Below are 22,769 nucleotides of genomic sequence, written 5' to 3' on the forward strand. Positions count from 1 at the left end.
TCTATACAAATACTTAACTTAAAGTACCCATAAAAACCATTTCCTAAATATACTTAACATATAATACACATAAAAATTAGGGTAAAAAACCATAATAAGCCAAGGCAAGAAGTGTGTAACGTAAATACGCCAAACCAAAAATCGTTTCAGCAATAAGCCAAACACTATCTTTATGTAATTCGAACCAAGATGGTTCGAACTACAAACCTTAGTAAATCGAACAAAGGTGGTTCGAATTAGGGGGAGAGGAAATTTTAATGTGTCTCGTGGCGTCCAGGTCCAACGAGGAAAAATGTGGTGGATACTGCTGTGTGCCAGAGCTAGAACCACCGCCCGCCAATGCAGGCCCATTCGCTCCAACCTCATCGCCGCTGTCATCCTCAATCGTATCCGGCTCGACGTCGTCGTCCTCTGCATCACCCAAGACTCCGTCTCCGACGCCAATCGGTGGAACGCCCTGTAAGGCGTTCGGCATAATATCAATGGATCCTACCTCATCGCCTACACCGTCATTCAGATCAACAGCAAAAGACGGGGAGGCGACAAGTTGGACCGCTGGCTCGTACACTGGGACAGAGGAAGAAGCCACGGCAGCCCAGGAACTGGAACCAGTTGCCGTGGCTACATTGGTGGTATTCCGATTCGAACCCCCTGAGCTGGATACCACATCAACCAGCTTTGCGAGCAATTCTGGTGTCCTCACCTCCGGAAACTGCCTCCGACAAAGAAACATGACTTGTAGGTCCTCATCACTACCAATCGTCAGACAATCATACTTCACCGTATCGTGCAGGATCGAGACTGGAATGCGATAGAAAAACTTCTTAACCCGCTTCGCACCTTCCAGGCCAAGTTTCATCAGGACAGATCTAACAAGTTCATCATACCTTATCGTTGGATTCACGACAATACAGAGAGGATCCTTATCTGTGAACTTCACTTTGGAACGAGTTTTCCTCTTAATGGATCCTCTGTGGTGAACCAGAATAACAAAACTCTCCTCACTAGCCATCTTACTCCATCTAATAAGACCAACTCACGTTTAGAACGGTTATATAGAGGTCTCTCTCCCACTAATTCGAACCGGCCCGCTTCGAACTAAGTTTTGTGTAATTCGAACCAGCCCGGTTCGAATTACTAAGGCCAGACTCTCTCTCTCTATAATTCGAACCACATTGGTTCGAATTATGTGAACTTGAAGTTCGAACCGTGCTGGTTCGATTTATGAAGAAAATTCAGGTTGTAATTCGAACTGCCTCGGTTCGAATTACTTTCATTTGCAGTTCGAACCATATTGGTTCGAATTATATATATACAAGATCCTGCGCATTATTGAAACGATTTTCACTTTGGCTTATATACGTCAATTTGAGATGGCATTGGCTTATACTGGTTTTTTGCCCTAAAAATTATTCCTTTCAAATATAATGTTTATTTTCAAATTTTGACAAAATAATTGTGAAAAATATCTAAATTATATTATTTTTCAAAATAATAATCTAAAAATCTAATTATATAATATTTATTTCCAACAATAAAAAATATAATTATAAAAGTATCTAAATTATATTAATATTCAAAATAATTATCCAATAAAAAATATAACTATAACATCATATTACTTAATATATTATTATTGTTAAAAGCTCTTCACTAATAAAAATTTTCACTACTTTTTTTATACTGAATTATGCATTAACTTCACTTTCTTATATAGGACGTTCTATTTAATTTCCTTCTCCCACGGTTCTTATTATTTTTTTATTTTTGATTAATTAATTAAAATTTTATTTTTAAAATATTAAAATGAACTAAATTAAATTTCTTTTAAATTGACCTTATTTAATTAGGACTTTTATATAACTTTTTAATAATTAAGGATTGTACATAATTAGAATTAAATTGTAATTAATTATAAAATAATAAAAATTAAAAATTTATTTTAAATAATTAAAATTTTAAATTTAATTTATAAATAAAACAAATTAATTAGAAAACTTATATTTTAAATTATATTAGTTTCACAATAACCCTAACTCTCTAGGCCGTCACTTTCAGCCCAGACTCCCTCTCTTCTTTTCAGAAAAATTCAAACCTTAAGCATCATCCCTCCCCAACGCCACACACTAACTCTCAGTCATAGAGAGCGATCCCAGACACCAGAGCCCCCTTCCTCTTCCTTTGTACATCGCCGTCTCTAATATTGCAGCACCATCATCGACTTCACAGGTCGCAAGTTCCAAATTGCAGCGTTATCTCCTGCAATCGTCCTCCACTTCTCTGCCATCCGTCTCAGTCCAGTCTAAGAGTGTCGTCGTCCGTTTAAGTCCAGCTCCGTCACCTCCTTACAGTCGCTGACCCACCGTGTCTCACTGTCCAGCGTCTCCGTCATCTCTCACTCTTTGCATCATTTTCCTCTCTCATTGCTCTAGTGTTCTACGCCTCTGCCGTCCGCTGCGCACTGTCGTCATTTGCCGCTTCTACTACTTCCGCTTTGGTTTGCATCTTCATTTCTCAGTCTCTGATGCTCTTCTTTGCTTCATGCCTCCATCTTTGCTCTGCACGACTGAGTCTATGATCTGTTTCTCACCGTCGTTCTCCGTTCCAACTGGCCACTTAGCTGTTGCTATTGGGTACCTACATCGGTGTTGTTGTATTCAAAACTTTGAGTCCCTTGATTCAAGCTTTTAATTGGTAGCAGCAGCCAACATGTTTACACTCTTTGAGCCCAAAATTTGAGCTATAGTTATGGCTCTCAAACTTCAATGTTCAAGACTTCAAGTAACCTATTCTAAAATTTTATTGCTTTTAGCTTTAGCCTATTATAGATTTGGATTTTAGTATTTTTTACAATGCTAAAATAAAATTAGAACGATGCAAACAAAAGGACTTCTAAGTTTAGGTGATGGGCAAAGATATTAGAATCAGAGAGGTCCATGATTAAAATTTACTAAAGAAGAAGTTCTAAATCAATGAGAGACAAAAATAATTGTCTAGTGAGCATAACATGCACCAACAGAAGGGAAAAAGGAAAAAAAAGTGTCTTTTGCAATAATCTCAAGTAAATAGATAAATTTGATTTTGTTATTTAGGCAGATGAAAAAAGATACTAGTTTCTTCTACAATGCTTGTTTTTTTGGAATATACTATTAATGTTATAATTTATAATTTACTCTACTATTAAATGTTAATAGTTTATTTAAATCATGGTTCATGATTGTTAGTATTAATAATTTGATCATTTGATAATGTTGATGAACATGGTGATGATGATGATATGTTGATGCCAAAAAACATAAAGATATTGGAGGGTTCAAGTTTTAGTTTATTAAAATATTTAATTGATTATTTGTTATATTTAATTTTGGTTTTGTATTATATGATGCTTTGATTGTGTGTGTTCTATGTTGTACTTGTTGCATATTTGTAAAGGATTTTAATGAACTAAAGTACTTAGTATAATTTGTATAACTATTTTAGTTTATTATGTGTCTTGGTGTTAATGATTGTGTTATGACTTTGGTTTATGCCTCAAGAACTTGCTATTGAACTAGGCTGTTGGTACACGAAATCATGATATACAACTTCGTGCAGCTGACCAGCAAGTGCACTAGGTCGTCCAAGTAATACCTTACGTGAGTAAGGGTCGATCCCACGGAGATTGTCGGCTTGAAGCAAGCTATGGTCATCTTGTAAATCTCAATCAGGCGGATTCAAATGGTTATGGAGTTTTGATAATTAAAAGATAAATAAACATAAAATAAAGATAGAGATACTTATGTAATTCATTGGTGGGAATTTCAGATAAGCATATGGAGATGCGTTATTCCTTCTGAATCTCTACTTTCCTACTGTCTTCATTCAATCATTCATACTCCTTTCCATGGCAAGCTGTATGTTGGGGATCACCATTGTCAATGGCTACCCCCCGTACTCTCAATGAAAATGGTCCTCTACGGTTTCTGTACGGCTAATCAACTGTCGGATTTCTCATCACGGATAAAAAATACCAGGCACAGCTACAGCATGGCTAATCAGCTGTCGGTTCTTGATCGTGTCGGAATAAGATCCAATGATCCTTTTGCGCACTGTCACTACGCCCTACAGTCACGAGTTTGAAGCTCGTCACAGTCATCCCTTCCCAGATCCTACTCGGAATACCACAGACAAAGTTTAGACTTTTCGGATCTCAGGAATGCTGCCAATTGATTCTAGCCTATACCACGAAGATTCTAATCTCGGATTCAGATGCCCCATTGTCAGAGGGGAAACGATGTGAATCATTGATAAACTCCTATTTCATGGTTTATCTTGTGCTCAATTGAGTGGTTTTTATCAAGTCATTGCCCACTTATTCATATGATTTGCATGTTTTACATTTTTCTTCCTGATTTTGTGCTATGATTGAAAACTTGCTTCCTTGGTCTTAATTTTGCTATGTTTAATCCTCTCTTATTACCATTCGATGCCGTGATATGTGTGTTAAGTGATTTCAGGGATTACAGGACAGGAATGGCTCAGAGGATGGAAAGGAAGTATGCAAAAGTGGAAGGAATACAAGAAACTGAAGGAATTGCCAAAGCTGTCAGCCTGACCTCTTCGCACTCAAACGGTCATAACTTGAGCTACAGAGATCCAAATGAGGCGGTTCTAGTTGTGTTGAAAAGCTAACGTTCGAGGCTTTGATTTGATATATAATTTGCCATAGTGGCCTTACAGCTAGGCAACGCGAACGCATGCTTCACGCGGATGCATCATAGTGACGAAAATCAGCGTGGCAGATTTCGCAACCAGCGAATCTTGGGCTATTTCCGGCCCAGTTTGAAGCCCAAAAAACACAGATTAAAGGCTGCAAGTGGAGGAATGAAGGGGGACGACTCATAATTCACTTTTCATAATTTAGATGTAGTTTTTAGAGAGAGAGGTTCTCTCCTATCTCTTAGGTTTTAGGAATTAGGATTTCTCTTAGTTTTAGGATTTAGGATTATTTCTTCATCAGAGGTTCAACGTTCCTTTTATTTATTTTCCCAATTTAGTTTATGAATTCTTTATGTTTAGATTTGAATATTCTATTTAATATAATTTGAGGTATTCTAGATATAAGATTGTTTTATTTTTATTTATGTTATGGATGCTTTTGATTTATCCAAATTATTTTAATTCAAATAGATTTTCTTCTCTTTTGGCTTTGGTTGAGTAACTGGTAACACTTGAGTTATCAAACTCCTTGTGATTGATAATTGTTATCTTTGCTAATTGATTTGAATTCCAATAACTCTAGTCTTTTCCATAGGAATTGACTAGGACCTGAGGAATCAAATTGATTCATCCACTTAATATACCTTCATAGTTAGAGGGTGCCCAAGTGGGAGCAAAAGCCAATTCTCATCACAATTGATAAGGATAACTAGGATAGGACTTCCAATTCTCATACCTTTCCAAGAGCTTTATTAGTTATTATTTTAACGACTTGTTATTTTACATTACCTGTTTCCTATTTCAAAAACCCAAAAATATATCTTTTTCCATAACCAATAATAAAACACACCTCCCTGCAATTCCTTGAGAAGACGACCCGAGGTTTGAATACTTCGGTTATTTATTTTTATTGGGTTTGCTTAAATGACAAACAAAACTTTTGTATGAAAGGATTCTCTGTTGGTTTAGAAACTATACTTACAACGCGATTATATTTTTAAAATTCTTTACCGATAGAAAATCCGATCGTCAAAATGGCGCCGTTGCCGGGGAATTGCAAACGTGTGCCTTATTATTGGTTATTGTAAATATTTTAAAAATTTTTATCTTATCTTATCTTTTTTCAAAAATCATATCTTTTTCAAAATCTTATCTTATCTTTTTTCAAAAATCATATCTTTTTCAAAATATTTTCTTTTTGTTAGTTTTTGTTTTCTCTTACTACTATGAACTCTCACCCCTTTGCCTATGAGTCTGGTTACAATTATGTTGCATGAAGAGGAGATTACAATGAGAACATGCATCAAGGTTGAAAGAATCAAAGATGTGAGGAGCCACAAGGACTTGATCAACCCTCTTGGCAACAACCACCTCCAAACCGTTCTGTGATGCATATCAAGGCAATGGCTATGGTGAGTGCTCTTTCGACTATCAACAACCACCACCATATGCCTATGAACCCCTTCCTCAACATGACTTTGGACCACCATACTCACAAGCCCCTTTTCACCATTCACCTCCATATGACCCTAACCCGTATCCATCATACCAACCACCTTATGAGCCAAATGAACCATACATAGAACCACCCCCATTCCAACACAATTACTCTCATGAACTACCACCTCAATATACATCATCCCCTTATCATTATCAAGATGTACAACCTTCCTACCACAAACACTTTCTCCCAACAAATGAACCCTCCTATCCACCCCAAACCTCCATGGAGAACACACTTACATCTCTCATTGGTCTCACCTCTAAACTCCAAAATCTTATATCCCGCATGGACCAACACTCTACCTCCAATATTCAACCCTCAAGCTCTAGCACACTTCCATTGTAACCACAAAATGATCTCTCCATCCCATCACCACTATCCATGAAAGAGCACCCACATCCATCAATCTAAGAGCAACATGATCCCAATGATGCTATTGACATGGAACAAGAGAGAAGGGATCATCTTCGCGAATCCATACTTCATAAGGAGCTAGAGGAGGGACTAAAGGTGAAGGTAGAAGAGACCTTTGTAAATGAAGGAGTAGGGGTGGCAAAGCGGGCTGGCCCGCTCCAACCCGCCCCGCCCCGCCTAGGCCCGCCTAAAAAACGGGGCGGACCGGCCCGCCCTGCCAACTAAAATGGGTTCAAAATGCTAGCCCGCCCCGCTTTATGGCGGATTTGCGGGTTGGCGGGCTAGCCCGCTTAACTCTTTTTTCTTTTTTTTTTTGAAAAATAAAATTCATTAAAATTAACTAAAAAATAATAATTAAAAAATAAAATACAAATAAAAAATAGTCAAATTATAATATAATTTGTTTACTATTTTTTTTAATTTTTAACTTCAATAAAATTGTTCAAAATAATATTTGTCAATAAAATCATCTTTATTTTAAAAAATAAGTCACATAATTTGAGCATATATATCAAATTGTAAAATAAAATAAATAAAGTTAATAACTAAAAGAGGAATAAAAACAAAAAATGAAAAAAAAAGTGTTTAAAAATTCTATAATTATTAATTTTATAATAGTAACCACTATTTTATTTAATAAAAAAAAAGAAAAATATAAAGCTTCGGCCTGGCGGACCGGCCCGCCCCGCCCCGCCAAAACCCGCCAATTTGGCGGTGCGGGTTTGGCGGGTTTTTTTTAATTTGGCGGGTTCGAAATCCTAGCCCGACCCGTCTTTTTTAGCGGGTTTTGCGGATCGGCCCGGCGGACTCAACCCGTTTTGCCACTCCAATGAAGGAGTAGTTGAAGGAAGTTGTCATAGAAAAGAAATCATCAGGGAGGAGTACGATTTTATACTTAAACAACTGGACAAAGCAACAATTATTGAAAAGAAAAAAATAGTTGAAGACTTAGGAGATGCTGAACCTCCATGGAAAAATCAAGTCATAGAGCCTCTTTCCAAGACGGGTGAATTTGATGTTCAGAAGGGCGTACAACCTCCAAGGTATATCATAGTTGAAGACTTGGAAGAGGTTGATCAAGAGATGGAGACTCAAGAAGAAGAGGCACAACCTCCCATGCCCTTGGTGAGCAATGAAGAAGAGATTGAATTGGAAGAAAGCTACCAAAAGAAAGAGGTTGAAATTAAAGAAGCTTGCAAAGAGGTGGAAGATGTCAAAGAAGAGCACAAGGGAGTGGAGCTTGCACGTTCATTAGAAATACCTCTCCCACGGCCATTACCGTCCAACACAACGTTCAAGTGGGTAAAATTCTTATCCTTGACCTTTACCTTCCCACTTGAATATGGGCTACTAGAGACAGATGGTCAACTTAGAGCTCTTTGTGGCATTAAGAGTAAGAGGAAGATGGTTAGTGGTGGGCAACACAATCCTAGGTTCATTATGGCTGAAAGCTCAAAGTTTAAACGCAAATGTTGGTGTAGAGCTCAATTGAATGGGTCTAGGATGTTGTTTGGCTGCTTCAGTGAGAATTCAAATTGCTTGCCACCCGGCTAGAACAATGATGATCAACTTGAAGACGGGTGTCGAAACAAGATTTGGGATCCGGGAATATATGAGGATCAACTTTGGGAGCTCAAAGCTTGTGGAGAACTTCATCAACGCTTGGTGAATTTATTTGGAGATATTGAAGCTTATTGGAAGTCCAAGCGTTGGTGGCAGTTTCAAGATGAGTTCAAGCACAAGCCACCATGACAAGGAGCTCGCCAAATGTCCAACTTAAGGACTTTAACCAAAAGTGCTAGGTGGGAGACAACCCACCATGGTATGATCATCCCTTTTTAAGTTTTAATTCTAGTCTGTTTTGTTTGTTTTTGAGTTTTGATTGAACCTGGAATCGTGCATAACATTCATAATAGCATTGCATTCTGCATACTGCATTATAAAAAAAAGAGAGCACGTGACGCGACAGCCCGATGATGCGTCTGCGTCATAGGTGCCTTCGACACGAGAAGAAAAGAAACAGAGAGTCACGCGAAAGTGTGGCTGGAGGCGTGCCTTTGGCACAAATTAATCCACGCGATCGCGTCATTAGCAAAATAGCCTCCCCATGCGTCCGCGTCACCCACGCGAACGCGTGGCCCTGTAAAATCGATGTAAATGGGTGCATGGCAGAATGTTAGGCTGGAATGAGGCTGGAACGGTTCTAGAAGTGCAAGCCTTACCACGCGAACGCGTGCCCCACGCGTCCGTGTCATTTTTAAAATATGGCCATTCACGCGATCGCGTCAGCCACGCAACCGCGTCACCCAGATTTTTGGCAAAATGCATTTAAAACAGAGAGTTGCGCGAACGCGAGGCTGCACTCGCGCCAATAGCACAAATCAGGTCACGCAATCACGTGACCCACACGTCTGCATCACCTGATAATTATCACACACCACGCGATCGCGTGCACCACGTGTCCGCGTCACATGCGACGCATAGCTTATCCAGATCAGCGCCAATTATCTTATCTTTTCTTTTATAATCCTAATTTCTTCTATCTTTTCTTCTTTCTTCTTCCTTTTCTTACTTTCTTCTTCTTCTTCATCTCTTTAACTTCTCATCCCTCTTCACTCCTATTCTATTTCATTTACTTTATTTGCATACTTTTATTCATTGCATTATTTTTATTGGTGTTAGAAATTTATTTGGGTCATTATTTTCTATATTTTGCTTGTAGATTATTAAGGAATTATTTGACAATTATATATTACTTTTTATAGGGTTACTTGCATGTTCAATTTAATACTTTCAATAACTTATTTCCCATGCATGCTATGTGTTTGTGAAAAAACCCGTATGGCATCATGCACTACTTTTATGTTATCCTACTATTTTAACGCCTGTTTTTCACAAAATTCCTTTAATATTTTATTGATTAACATATAATTGTCAATACAAACAGATTGTTAGTTTAAAAGACTCGATAATCAAATTGGGCATTTAATGCTTGATCTATGCTACTCATGCCCTTGCCAGCATGCCAATAAACATCTTGCATATACTTGCCATTACATACATTTGCTATATTTCTATTGATGAACTTTTCACATGAAGTCATGACCATCTGTTAACGACATCCCTCTTTACCGTGCATTGATTATCACCTATACTATCCTTTTCCTTGCTCTAACCCTTAGCTTTAAAAGTTACTTTCTTTTTCCCTTTTCAGGATGGCCACCAAGAAAGGTAAAGAGAAAGCTACTTCCAAACTACCGGCAAGGAAAGGAACAAAAAGAGCACTAGCTGCGGAGCCACCCATCCACTTGTACATCTTAGCATGCACCGAAGACGGTGCAATATTTAAGTGTGGGGAGGTCGATACCGACTTCCAGGGGTTAGTTACCTTCTTTTCAATACCAATATTCTATTTTCTTTGTTTGTTCATTGTTGCATTTGTATATTTGATTGCATGTTTATTTGATTTTATGCATTTAGTTACTACTTGGTTGAAGTAATATTTTCTTTTTCAAGAAATTTTTATAGTATTTCACTAATTTAAATTGAAAAATTTTTGTTAAACTTGTTTGGAAGTTGTATCTGGAACATAGTTAAAAGCTAGAACACACAACCTGTGAGATTTTGAGCCTAATTACATGGTTACATTATTTAACCATGAATATTTTATTCTTGTGTGTTTCCTTCTCTATGATTGTTATCTATACTTTGTTCCCTTCTATATGTCCACTATTTAGTGTATTTACATGCTTACATATGATTGAGGCCATTACTTGTTTTTGCTCACTTATCCCAAATAAGCCTACTCTTTTATGTCATCCTTGTTAGCCACTTTGAGCTTTTTAATCCCCTTCTGTTCTATAACCACATCACTAGCCTTAAGCAGAAAAACAAATTAAATATCCCAATTGAATCTTTGGTTAGCTTAAGATAGAAGTTATGCATCAACTAAGTGTGGAAAAACTGTGGGAACATGGGTTAATAAGGGAATGTATCATGTTTCTAATTTATTTGAATATTGGAAATTTGGGAACCTACTCATGAAAAACCAAAATAGAAAAATAATGGAAAATCCATGTGCATTGATAAGTTATGTTTATTTTTCTATTAAAAAAAAGAGAGAAAAATCCAAAAATATTCAATAAATAAGTAAACAAATAAGGGGACAAAAATACCCCAATGTTAAGCTTTAATAGAAAAATCAATACACATGTAATAAAGAAATATAAAAAATTTGGTACATGAGTATGTGATACAAAAGTGGGAATAATAGGTAGCTAGGCATGATTTTAGAAAGTTGTATAGAATGTATGTATGTTAGGTAAGAGCTTAGGTTAGTCAAAGATTTATATTATAGCTCACTTGGCCATACATATATCCTTACCTTTACCTCAGCCCCATTACAACCCTGAAAAGACCTCATGATGTTTGCATTGGTATGCTAAATATTTGTTGATTGGTTAGATGAAGAACAAGGTTGAGAAAGCATGACTAGGGAAGAGTAGAGTGATTGACCCTAGACACTTGAGAGATAGAGTGATATACACTACCAGTAAGGGTTCAGTGCATAATTCTATGTTCCCTGCTTTTATGAGCTATCTTCTCACAAGTTCACTTGTCTTTTATTATATGATCTGAATTAATGGAATTTGAACTTTTTTTGTCTTGGAGAACTTGTTTACTTTTACCTAAGTAGACAGAAACATTTTGCATGTAGTTGCAATCACATACATAGGCTGCATTGCATTGCATTGCATGAGTCTTACTTTCCTCTTCACTCCTTTATAGCTTCTCTTGGGCTTAGCATGAGGACATGCTAATGTTTAAGTGTGGGGAGGTTGATAAACCCCTATTTCATGGTTTATCTTGTGCTCAATTAAGTGTTTTTTATCAAGTCCTTGCCCACTTATTCATATGATTTGCATGTTTTATATTTTCCTTCCTGATTTTGTGCTATGATTGAAAACTTGCTTCCTTGGTCTTAATTTTGCTATGCTTAATCCTCTCTTATTACCATTCGATACCATGATATGTGTGTTAAGTGATTTCAGGGATTACAGGGCAGGAATGGCTTAGAGGATGGAAAGGAAGTATGCAAAAGTGGAAGGAATACAAGAAACTGAAGGAATTGCCAAAGTTGTCAGCCTGACCTCTTCGCACTCAAACGGTCATAACATGAGCTACAGAGGTCCAAATGAGGCAGTTCTAGTTGTGTTGGAAAGCTAACGTTTGGGGCTTTGATTTGATATATAATTTTCTATAGTGGCCGTACAGTTAGGTGACGCGAACGCATGTTCCACGTGGACGCGTCGCATTGACGAAAATCAGCGTGGCAGATTTCGCAACTAGCGAATCCTGGGCTATTTTCGGCCTAGTTTCAAGCCCAGAAAACACAGATTAAAGGCTACAAGTGGAGGAATGAAGGGGGATGACTCATAATTCACTTTTCATAATTTAGATGTAGTTTTTAGAGGGAGAGAGAGGTTCTCTCTTCTCTATTAGGTTTTAGGAATTAGGATTTCTCTTAGTTTTAGGATTTAGGATTATTTCTTCTTCATCACAGGTTTAACGTTCCTTTTATTTATTTTCCCAATTTAGTTTATGAACTCTTTATATTTAGATTTGAATATTCTATTTAACATAATTTGAGGTATTCCAGATATAAGATTGTTTTATTTTTGTTTATGTTATGGATGCTTTCGATTTATCCAAATTATTTTCATTCAAATAGATTTTCTTCCCTTTTGGCTTTGGTTGAGTAACTGGTAACACTTGAGTTATCAAACTCCTTGTGATTGATAATTGTTATTGGTGCGCGAAATTGTGAACAATACTTTTCACAACTCTCATAATCCCTGGTCATGAACTCCAAAAACTTGGTGGTTCAATTCCATGGCATTACACAACTTCGCACAACTAACCAGCAAGTGCACTGGGTCGTCCAAGTAATACCTTACGTGAGTAAGGGTCGATCCCACGGAGATTGTTAGCATTGAAGCAAGCTATGGTCATCTTGTAAATCTTAGTCAGGCAAACTCAAATGTATATGATGATGAACGAAAATAACATAGAAGATAAAGATAGTGATACTTATGTATATCATTGGTGTAAGAGCTTCAGACAAGCGTATGAAGATGCCTTCCTTTCCGTTTCTCTGCTTTCCTACTGCCTTCATCCAACCCTTTCTTACTCCTTTCCATGGCAAGCTCGTGTAAGGTTTCACTGTTGTCAGCAGCTACCTCCCATCCGCGCAGTGAAAGCTAATGCACGCACTCTGTCACAGTGCTGCCAATCACCGGTTTGGTTCCCTCCCCTACCGGAATAGAATCACTCTTTTGCGTCTGTCACTAACGCCCAGTAGGTTACAGGTTTGAAGCACGTCACAGTCATTCAATCATTGAATCCTACTCAGAATACCACAGACAAGGTTAGACCTTCCGGATTCTCTTGAATGCTGCCATCAGGTCCTGCCTATACCACGAAGACTCTGATCTCACGGAATGGTTGGCTCGTTTGTCAGGCGAGCACTCGGTTGTCAGGCGATCAACCATGCATCGTGCAATCAGGAATCCAAGAGACATTCACTAAGCCTCAGATGCTTGTAGAACAAGAATGGTTGTCAGTCACCTTGTTCATGGGTGAGAATGGTGATGGGCGTCAATCATCACCTTCATCATGTTGAAGAACAAGTGATATCTTGGATAAAGAACAAGCGGAATTGAATGGAAGAACAATAGTAATTGCATTAATACTCGAGGTACAGCAGAGCTCCACACCTTAATCTATGGTGTGTAGAAACTCCACCGTTGAAAATACATAAGAACAAAAGTGATCATTGGTTTCGGCCCCCAAGAGGGAACCAGAAGAACTGAACTGATCTAAGAACTAGATGTCCAAAAGATGAAAATACAATAGTAAAAGGTCCTACTTATAGAAAACTAGTAGCCTAGGGTGTACAGAGATGAGTAAATGACATAGAAATCCACTTCCGGGCCCACTTGGTGTGTGCTTGGGCTGAGCAATGAAGCATTTTCGTGTAGAGACTTCTCTTGGAGTTAAACGCCAGCTTTTATGCCAGTTTGGGCGTTTAACTCCCAATTAGGTGCCAGTTCCGGCGTTTAACGCTGGAATTTCTGTAGGTGACTTTGAACGCCGGTTTGGGCCATCAAATCTTGGGCAAAGTATGGACTATCATATATTGCTGGAAAGCCCAGAATGTCTACTTTCCAATGCCGTTGAGAGCGCGCCAATTGGCCTTCTGTAGCTCCAGAAAATCCACTTCGAGTGCAGGGAGGTCAGAATCCAACAGCATCTGCAGTCCTTTTGAGTCTCTGGATCAGATTTTTGCTCAGGTCCCTCAATTTCAGCCAGAAAATACCTGAAATCACAGAAAAACACACAAACTCATAGTAAAGTCCAGAAAAGTGAATTTTAACTAAAAACTAATAAAAATATACTAAAAACTAACTAGATCATACTAAAAACATACTAAAAACAATGCCAAAAAGTGTACAAATTATCCGCTCATCACAACACCAAACTTAAATTGTTGCTTGTCCCCAAGCAACTGAAAATCAAATAAGATAAAAAGAAGAGAATATGCAATGAACTCCAAAAACATCTATGAAGATCAGTATTAATTAGATGAGCGGGGCTTTTAACTTTTTGTCTCTGAATAGTTTTGGCATCTCACTCTATCCCTTGTAATTCAGAATGATTGGCTTCTTTAGGAACTTAGAATCCAGATAGTGTTAATGATTCTCCTAGTGAAGTATGATGATTCTTGAACATAGCTATTTATTGAGTCTTGGCTGTGGCCCAAAGCACTCTGTCTTCCAGTATTACCACCGGATACATACATGCCACAGACACATAATTGGGTGAACCTTTTCAGATTGTGACTCAGCTTTGCTAAAGTCCCCAATTAGAGGTGTCCAGGGTTCTTAAGCACACTCTTATTTGCCTTGGATCACAACTTTATTTCTTTCTTTTCTTTTTTTTCGAAATTTTTTTTTTTGCTTTTTTTTCTTGCTTCAAGAATCATTTTTAATGATTTTTCAGATCCTCAGTAACATGTCTCCTTTTTCATCATTCTTTCAAGAGCCAATATTCATGAACCACAAATTCAAAAGACATATGCACTGTTCAAGCATACATTCAGAGAACAAAAGTGTTGCCACCACATCAAAATAATTAAACTATTATAAAATTCAGAATTCATGCAATTCTTTCCTTTTCAATTAAGCACGTTTTTATTCAAGAAAGGTGATGGATTCATAGGACATTCATAACTTTAAGGCATAGACACTAAGACACTAATGATCACAAGACACAAACATGGATAACCATAAGCATAAAAATCGAAAAACAGAAGAATAAAGAACAAGGAAATCAAGGAACGGGTCCACCTTAGTGATGGCGGCTCTTTCTTGCTCTTGAAGATCCTATGGAGTGCTTGAGCTCCTCAATGTCTCTTCCTTGTCTTTGTTGCTCCTCCTTCATGATTCTTTGGTCTTCTCTAATTTCATGGAGGAGAATGGAGTGTTCTTGATGCTCCACCCTTAGTTGTCCCATGTTAGAACTCAATTCTCCTAGGGAGGTGTTTACTTGCTCCCAATAGTTTTGTGGAGGAAAGTGCATCCCTTGAGGCATCTCAGGGATCTCTTGATGAGAGGGGTCTCTTGTGTGCTCCATCCTTTTCTTGGTGATGGGCTTGTCCTCATCAATGGTGGTATCTCCTTCTATGTCAACTCCAACTGAATAACAGAGGTGACAAATGAGATGAGGAAAGGCTAACCTTGCCAAGGTGGAGGTCTTGTCCGCCACCTTATAGAGTTCTTGGGCTATAACCTCATGAACCTCTATTTCTTCTCCAATCATGATGCTATGAATCATGATGGCCCGGTCTATGGTAACTTCGGACCGGTTGCTAGTGGGAATGATTGAGCGTTGTATGAACTCTAACCATCCTCTAGCCACGGGCTTGAGGTCATGCCTTCTCAATTGAACCGGCTTTCCTCTTGAATCTTGCTTCCATTGTGCGCCCTCTTCACATATGGTTGTGAGGACTTGGTCCAACCTTTGATCAAAGTTGACCCTTCTAGTGTAAGGGTGCTCATCTCCTTGCATCATAGGCAAGTTGAACGCCACCCTCACACTCTCCGGACTAAAATCCAAGTATTTTCCCCGAACCATAGTGAGATAATTCTTTGGATTCGGGTTCACACTTTGGTCATGGTTCTTGGTGATCCATGCATTGGCATAGAACTCTTGAACCATCAAGATTCCGACTTGTTGAATGGGGTTGGTAAGAACTTCCCAACCTCTTCTTCAGATCTCATGGCGGATCTCCGGATATTCACCCTTTTTGAGTGAAAAGGGGACCTCGGGGATCACCTTCTTCAAGGCCACGACTTCGTAGAAGTGAACTTGATGCACCCTTAAGAGGAATCTATCCATCTCCCATGACTCGGAGGTGGAAGCTTTTGCCTTCCCTTTCCTCTTTTTAGAGGTTTCTCCGGCCTTGGATGCCATAAATGGTTATGAAAAAGCAACGCTTTTACCACACCAAACTTAAAATGTTTGCTCATCCTCGAGCAAAAGAAGAAAGAAGAGAGTAGAAGAAGAAGAAATGAGGAAGAGGGGGAAGGTGGTGTGTTCGGCCAAGAAGGGTAAGAAAGGGTGTTTAGGTTGTGTGAAAATGAAGGGTTGAAGAAGGGTATTTATAGGAGAGAGGGGGGGGTAATGGTTCGGCCATGGAGGGTTGGTTGGGAGGGAAAGTGGTTTGAATTTGAAGGGTGAGGTTGGTGGGGATTTATGAAGGATGGATGTGAGTGGTGAAGAGAAAGATGGGATTTGATAGGTGAAGGGTTTTTGGGGAAGAGGTATTGAGGTGATTGGTGAATGGGGAAAGAAGAGAGAGAGTGATGGTGGGGTCCTGTGGGGTCCACAGATCCTGTGGTGTCAAGGAAAAGTCATCCCTGCACCAAATGTTGCTTAAAATCACGTTTTGAGCTATTTCTGGCGTTAAACGCCGGGCTGGTGCCCATTCCTGGCGTTTAACGCCAGGTTGTTGCCCTTTACTGGCGTTTAACGCCAGTCTGGTGCCCTTTTCTGGCGTTAAACGCCCAGAATGGTGCCAGACTGGGCGTTAAACGCCCAACAGCTAGCATTACTGGCGTTTGAACGCCAGCTTCTTCTTCTCCAGGGTGTGCTATTTTTCTTCCTGTTTTTCATTCTGTTTTTGCTTTTTTCATTGTTTTTGTGACTTCTTATGATCATCAACCTACAAAAAAGATAAAATAACAAAAGAAAATAGTTAACCATAAAACATTGGGTTGCCTCCCAACAAGCGCTTCTTTAATGTCATTAGCTTGACAGAGGACTCTCATGGAGCCTCAGAAATGCTCAGAACCGTGTTGGAACCTCCCAACACCAAACTTAGAGTTTGAATGTGGGGGTTCAACACCAAACTTAGAGTTTGGTTGTGGCCTCCCAACACCAAACTTAGAGTTTGACTGTGGGGGCTCTGCTTGGCTCTGTTTTGAGAGAAGCTCTTCATGCTTCCTCTTCATGATGATAGAGGGATGTCCTTGGGCCTTAAACACCAAGGATTCTTCATTCACTTGAATGATCAACTCTCCTCTATCAACATCAATCACAGTCTTTGCTGTGGCTAGGAAGGGTCTGCCAAGGATGATGGATTCATCCATGCACTTCCCAGTCTCTAGGACTATGAAGTCAGTAGGGATGTAATGGTCCTCAATCTTCACCAAAACATTCTCTACAAGTCCATGAGCTTGTTTTCTTGAATTGTCTGCCATCTCTAATGAGATTCTTGCAGCTTGCACCTCAAGGATCCCTAATTTCTCCATTACAGAGAGGGGCATGAGGTTTACACTTGACCCTAAGTCACACAAGGCCTTCTTGAAGGTCATGGTGCATATGGTACAAGGTATAGAAAACTTCCCAGGATCCTGCCTCTTTTGAGGCAGTTTCTGCCTAGACAAATCATCCAGTTCTTTGGTGAGCAAAGGTGGTTCTTCCTCCCAAGTCTCATTTCCAAATAACTTGTCATTCAGTTTCATGATTGCTCCAAGGTATTTAGCAACTTGCTCTTCAGTGACATACTTATCCTCTTCAGAGGAAGAATACTCATCAGAGCTCATGAATGGCAGAAGTAAGTCCAATGGAATCTCTATGGTCTCATTTTGAGCCTCAGATTCCCATTGTTCCTCATTGAGGAACTCAGAGGAGATTGGTGCACGCCCACTGAGGTCTTCCTTAGTGGCGTCCTCCTCCTCTCTTTCCTCTCCATATTCGGCCATGTCTATGGCTTTGCACTCTCCTTTTGGATTCTCTTCTGTATTACTTGGGAGAGTGCTAGGAGGGAGTTCAGTAACTTTCTTGCTCAGCTGACCCACTTGTCCTTCCAAATTTCTGATGGAGGACCTTGTTTCATTCATGAAACTTTGAGTGGTCTTTATTAGATCAGAGACCATTGTTGCTAAGTCAGAAGTATTCTGCTTAGAACTCTCTGTCTGTTGCTGAGAAGATGATGGAAAAGGCTTGCCATTGCTAAACCTGTTTCTTCCACCATTATTGTTATTGAAACCTTGTTGAGGTTTCTCTTGATTCTTCCATGAGAAATTTGGGTGATTTCTCCATGAAGAATTATAGGTGTTTGCATAGGGTTCTCCTAGGTAATTCACCTCTTCCATTGAAGGGTTCTCAGGATCATAGGCTTCTTCCTCAGATGAAGCTTCCTTAGTACTGCTTGGTGCATTTTGCATTCCAGACAAACTTTGAGAAATCAAATTGACTTGTTGAGTCAATATCTTGTTCTGAGCCAATATGGCATTCAAAGTGTCAATCTCAAGAACTCCTTTCTTCTGACTAGTCCCATTGTTCACAGGATTCCTTTCAGAAGTGTACATGAATTGGTTATTTGCAACCATTTCAATCAATTCTTGAGCTTCTGCAGGCGTCTTCTTCAGATGAAGAGATCCTCCAGCAGAGCTATCCAAAGACATCTTGGATAGTTCAGAGAGACCATCATAGAAAATACCTATGATGCTCCATTCAGAGAGCATGTCTGAAGGACATCTTCTGATTAATTGTTTGTATCTTTCCCAAGCTTCATAGAGGGATTCTCCATCCTTCTGTCTGAAGGTTTGGACTTCCACTCTAAGCTTACTCCATCTTTGTGGTGGAAAGAACTTTGCCAAGAAGGCATTGACTAGCTTTTCCCAAGAGTCCAGGCTTTCTTTAGGTTGAGAATCCAACCATATTCTAGCTCTGTCTCTTACAGCAAAAGGGAATAGCATCAGTCTATAGACCTCAGGGTTAACCCCATTAGTCTTGACTGTGTCACAGATTTGCAAGAATTCAGCTAAGAACTGATGAGGATCTTCCATTGGAAGTCCATGGAACTTGCAATTCTGTTGCATTAGAGAAACTAATTGAGGCTTAAGCTCAAAGTTGTTTGCTCCAATGGCAGGGATAGAGATGCTTCTCCCATAGAAATCAGGAGTAGGTGCAGTGAAGTCACCCAGCACCTTCCTTGCATTGTTGGCATTGTTGTTGTTTTCGGCTGCCATGTGTTCTTCTTCCTTGAAGAATTCGGTCAGGTCCTCTAAAGAGAGTTGTTCCTTGGCTTCTCTTAGCTTTCTCTTCAAGGTTCTCTCGGGTTCAGGGTCAGCTTCAACAAGAATGCCTTTGTCTCTGCTCCTGCTCATATGAAAGAGAAGAGAAAAAGAAAGTGTGGAATCCTCTATGTCACAGTATAGAGATTCCTTGAAATGTCAGAGGAAAAGAGAAATAGAAAGAAGAAGGAGAAGATGAATTCGAACTTTAATTAGATAAGGTTCGAATTGTGCATTTAGAAGGAGTGGTACTCCATAAATAGAAGGATGTGGGAAGGAGGGAAGAGAATTTTCGAAAATTCATTTAAAAGATTTTGAAAACATTTTGAAAATTTGATTGATAATTTTCGAAAATTAAAAGTGAAAAAAGAAATCAAGTGATTTTTGAAAAAGATTTTGAAATTAGAAATTAAAAAGGTTTGATTGAAAACTATTTTGAAAAAGATGTGGTTAAAAAGATTTAATTGAAAAGTTATGGTTTTAAAAAGATGTGATTGAGAAGATATGATTTGAAAACAATTTTAAAAGATATGATTTGAAAACAATTTGAAAAGATATGATTTTAAAAATTAATGACTTGCCTAACAAGAAAAGATATGATTCAAACATTAAACCTTTCTCAACAGAAAAGGTAACAATCTTGAAATTTTGAATCAAATCATCAATTGTTAGTAAGTATCTTTGAAAAAGGAAAGAAATTAATTTTGAAAACATTTGATTGAAAAGATATGATTTGAAAAAGATTTGATTTTGAAAAACTTTGAAAACTTGAAAAAAAATTGATTTTGAAAACAGAATCTTCCCCCTAGCACCATCCTGGCGTTAAACGCCCAGAATGGTATACATTCTGGCGTTTAACGCCCAAAATGCTACCTTCTTGGGCGTTAAACGCCCAACCAGGTACCCTGGCTGGCGTTTAAACGCCAGTCTGCCTTCTTCACTGGGCATTTTTTGAATGCTCAGCTTTTTCTGTATAGTTCCTCTGCAGTATGTTCTGAATCTTCAATTCTTTGTATCATTGACTTGAAAAGACACAAATTAAAAATATTTTTGGATTTTTAATAATCAAAATGCAAAAGGAATCAATTAACAATGCATGCAAGACACTAAACTTAGCAGTTTGTATACTACTGACACTAACAATATGAGAATGCATATGAGACACACAAAATGCTTCAAGTCAATAGAATTCAAAGATTAGAACACAAAAATCATCAAGAATTACTTAAGGATCCTTAAGACACATGAATGAATGCATGTAACTGACACCAAACTTAAGATGAGACACTAGACTTAAGCAAGAAACATCAAATATTTTTGGTTTTTATGGTTTTTGTGAATTTTTTTGTGATTTTCAAAAATTAAGTGGAAAAAGATATCAAAATTCTTAATGAGAATTCCAGGAATCAGTGCAATGCTAGTCTAAGACTCCGGTCCAGGAATTAGACATGGCTTCACAGCCAGCCAAGCTTCCAAGGAAAGCTTCGGTCCAAAACACTAGACATGACCAAAGGTCAGCCAAATCTTAGCAGATCACTGCTCCAAGAGCAAAATTGATGAGAATCAACAAGCTCTTGTGGTGATAAGTTGAAACCTCGGTCCAATCAGATTAGACATGGCTTCTCAGCCAGCCAGATTTCAACAAATCATCATGAAACTCTAGAATTCATCTTCAAGAATTTCGAAAAAAATAAATACCTAATCTAAGCAACAAGATGAACCGTCAGTTGTCCAAACTAGAACAATCCCAGGCATTGTTACCAAAAGCTTGCTCAAAACTTGAACAATCCCCGGCAACGGCGCCAAAAACTTGGTGCGCGAAATTGTGAACAATACTTTTCACAACTCTCATAATCCCTGGTCATGAACTCCAAAAACTTGGTGGTTCAATTCCATGGCATTACACAACTTCGCACAACTAACCAGCAAGTGCACTGGGTCGTCCAAGTAATACCTTACGTGAGTAAGGGTCGATCCCACGGAGATTGTTAGCATTGAAGCAAGCTATGGTCATCTTGTAAATCTTAGTCAGGCAAACTCAAATGTATATGATGATGAACGAAAATAACATAGAAGATAAAGATAGTGATACTTATGTATATCATTGGTGTAAGAGCTTCAGACAAGCGTATGAAGATGCCTTCCCTTCCGTTTCTCTGCTTTCCTACTGCCTTCATCCAACCCTTTCTTACTCCTTTCCATGGCAAGCTCGTGTAAGGTTTCACTGTTGTCAGCAGCTACCTCCCATCCGCGCAGTGAAAGCTAATGCACGCACTCTGTCACAGTGCTGCCAATCACCGGTTTGGTTCCCTCCCCTACTGGAATAGAATCACTCTTTTGCGTCTGTCACTAACGCCCAGTAGGTTACAGGTTTGAAGCACGTCACAGTCATTCAATCATTGAATCCTACTCAGAATACCACAGACAAGGTTAGACCTTCCGGATTCTCTTGAATGCTGCCATCAGGTCCTGCCTATACCACGAAGACTCTGATCTCACGGAATGGTTGGCTCATTTGTCAGGCGAGCACTCGGTTGTCAGGCGATCAACCATGCATCGTGCAATCAGGAATCCAAGAGACATTCACTAAGCCTCAGATGCTTGTAGAACAAGAATGGTTGTCAGTCACCTTGTTCATGGGTGAGAATGGTGATGGGCGTCAATCATCACCTTCATCATGTTGAAGAACAAGTGATATCTTGGATAAAGAACAAGCGGAATTGAATGGAAGAACAATAGTAATTGCATTAATACTCGAGGTACAGCAGAGCTCCACACCTTAATCTATGGTGTGTAGAAACTCCACCGTTGAAAATACATAAGAACAAAAGTGATCATTGGTTTCGGCCCCCAAAGAGGGAACCAGAAGAACCGAACTGATCTAAGAACTAGATGTCCAAAAGATGAAAATACAATAGTAAAAGGTCCAACTTATAGAAAACTAGTAGCCTAGGGTGTACAGAGATGAGTAAATGACATAGAAATCCACTTCCGGGCCCACTTGGTGTGTGCTTGGGCTGAGCAATGAAGCATTTTCGTGTAGAGACTTCTCTTGGAGTTAAACGCCAGCTTTTATGCCAGTTTGGGCGTTTAACTCCCAATTAGGTGCCAGTTCCGGCGTTTAACGCTGGAATTTCTGTAGGTGACTTTGAACGCCGGTTTGGGCCATCAAATCTTGGGCAAAGTATGGACTATCATATATTGCTGGAAAGTCCAGGATGTCTACTTTCCAATGCCGTTGAGAGCGCGCCAATTGGCCTTCTGTAGCTCCAGAAAATCCACTTCGAGTGCAGGGAGGTCAGAATCCAACAGCATCTGCAGTCCTTTTGAGTCTCTGGATCAGATTTTTGCTCAGGTCCCTCAATTTCAGCCAGAAAATACCTGAAATCACAGAAAAACACACAAACTCATAGTAAAGTCCAGAAAAGTGAATTTTAACTAAAAACTAATAAAAATATACTAAAAACTAACTAGATCATACTAAAAACATACTAAAAACAATGCCAAAA

At 38.9% G+C, this 22,769-nt stretch overlaps 1 protein-coding gene across 1 annotated transcript; it reads right to left on the bottom strand.

The window, feature by feature from the left end:
* Nucleotides 1–208: 208 nt before the first annotated feature.
* LOC130933938 (uncharacterized) lies at nucleotides 209–1,012 on the bottom strand. The gene has a single exon (XM_057863535.1). The coding sequence runs from the start codon at nucleotides 1,010–1,012 to the stop codon at nucleotides 209–211; it is 804 nt and encodes a 267-aa protein (XP_057719518.1).
* Between the last annotated feature and the right edge of the window lie 21,757 nt (nucleotides 1,013–22,769).

Source organism: Arachis stenosperma, chromosome 6 (genome assembly GCF_014773155.1).
Source record: "Arachis stenosperma cultivar V10309 chromosome 6, arast.V10309.gnm1.PFL2, whole genome shotgun sequence".
Taxonomy (NCBI): Eukaryota; Viridiplantae; Streptophyta; class Magnoliopsida; order Fabales; family Fabaceae; genus Arachis; species Arachis stenosperma.

Excerpts from the sequence above, each read along its gene's own strand:
- LOC130933938 (XM_057863535.1), bottom strand. The coding sequence starts at position 1,012 with ATGGCTAGTGAGGAGAGTTTTGTTATTCTGGTTCACCACAGAGGATCC.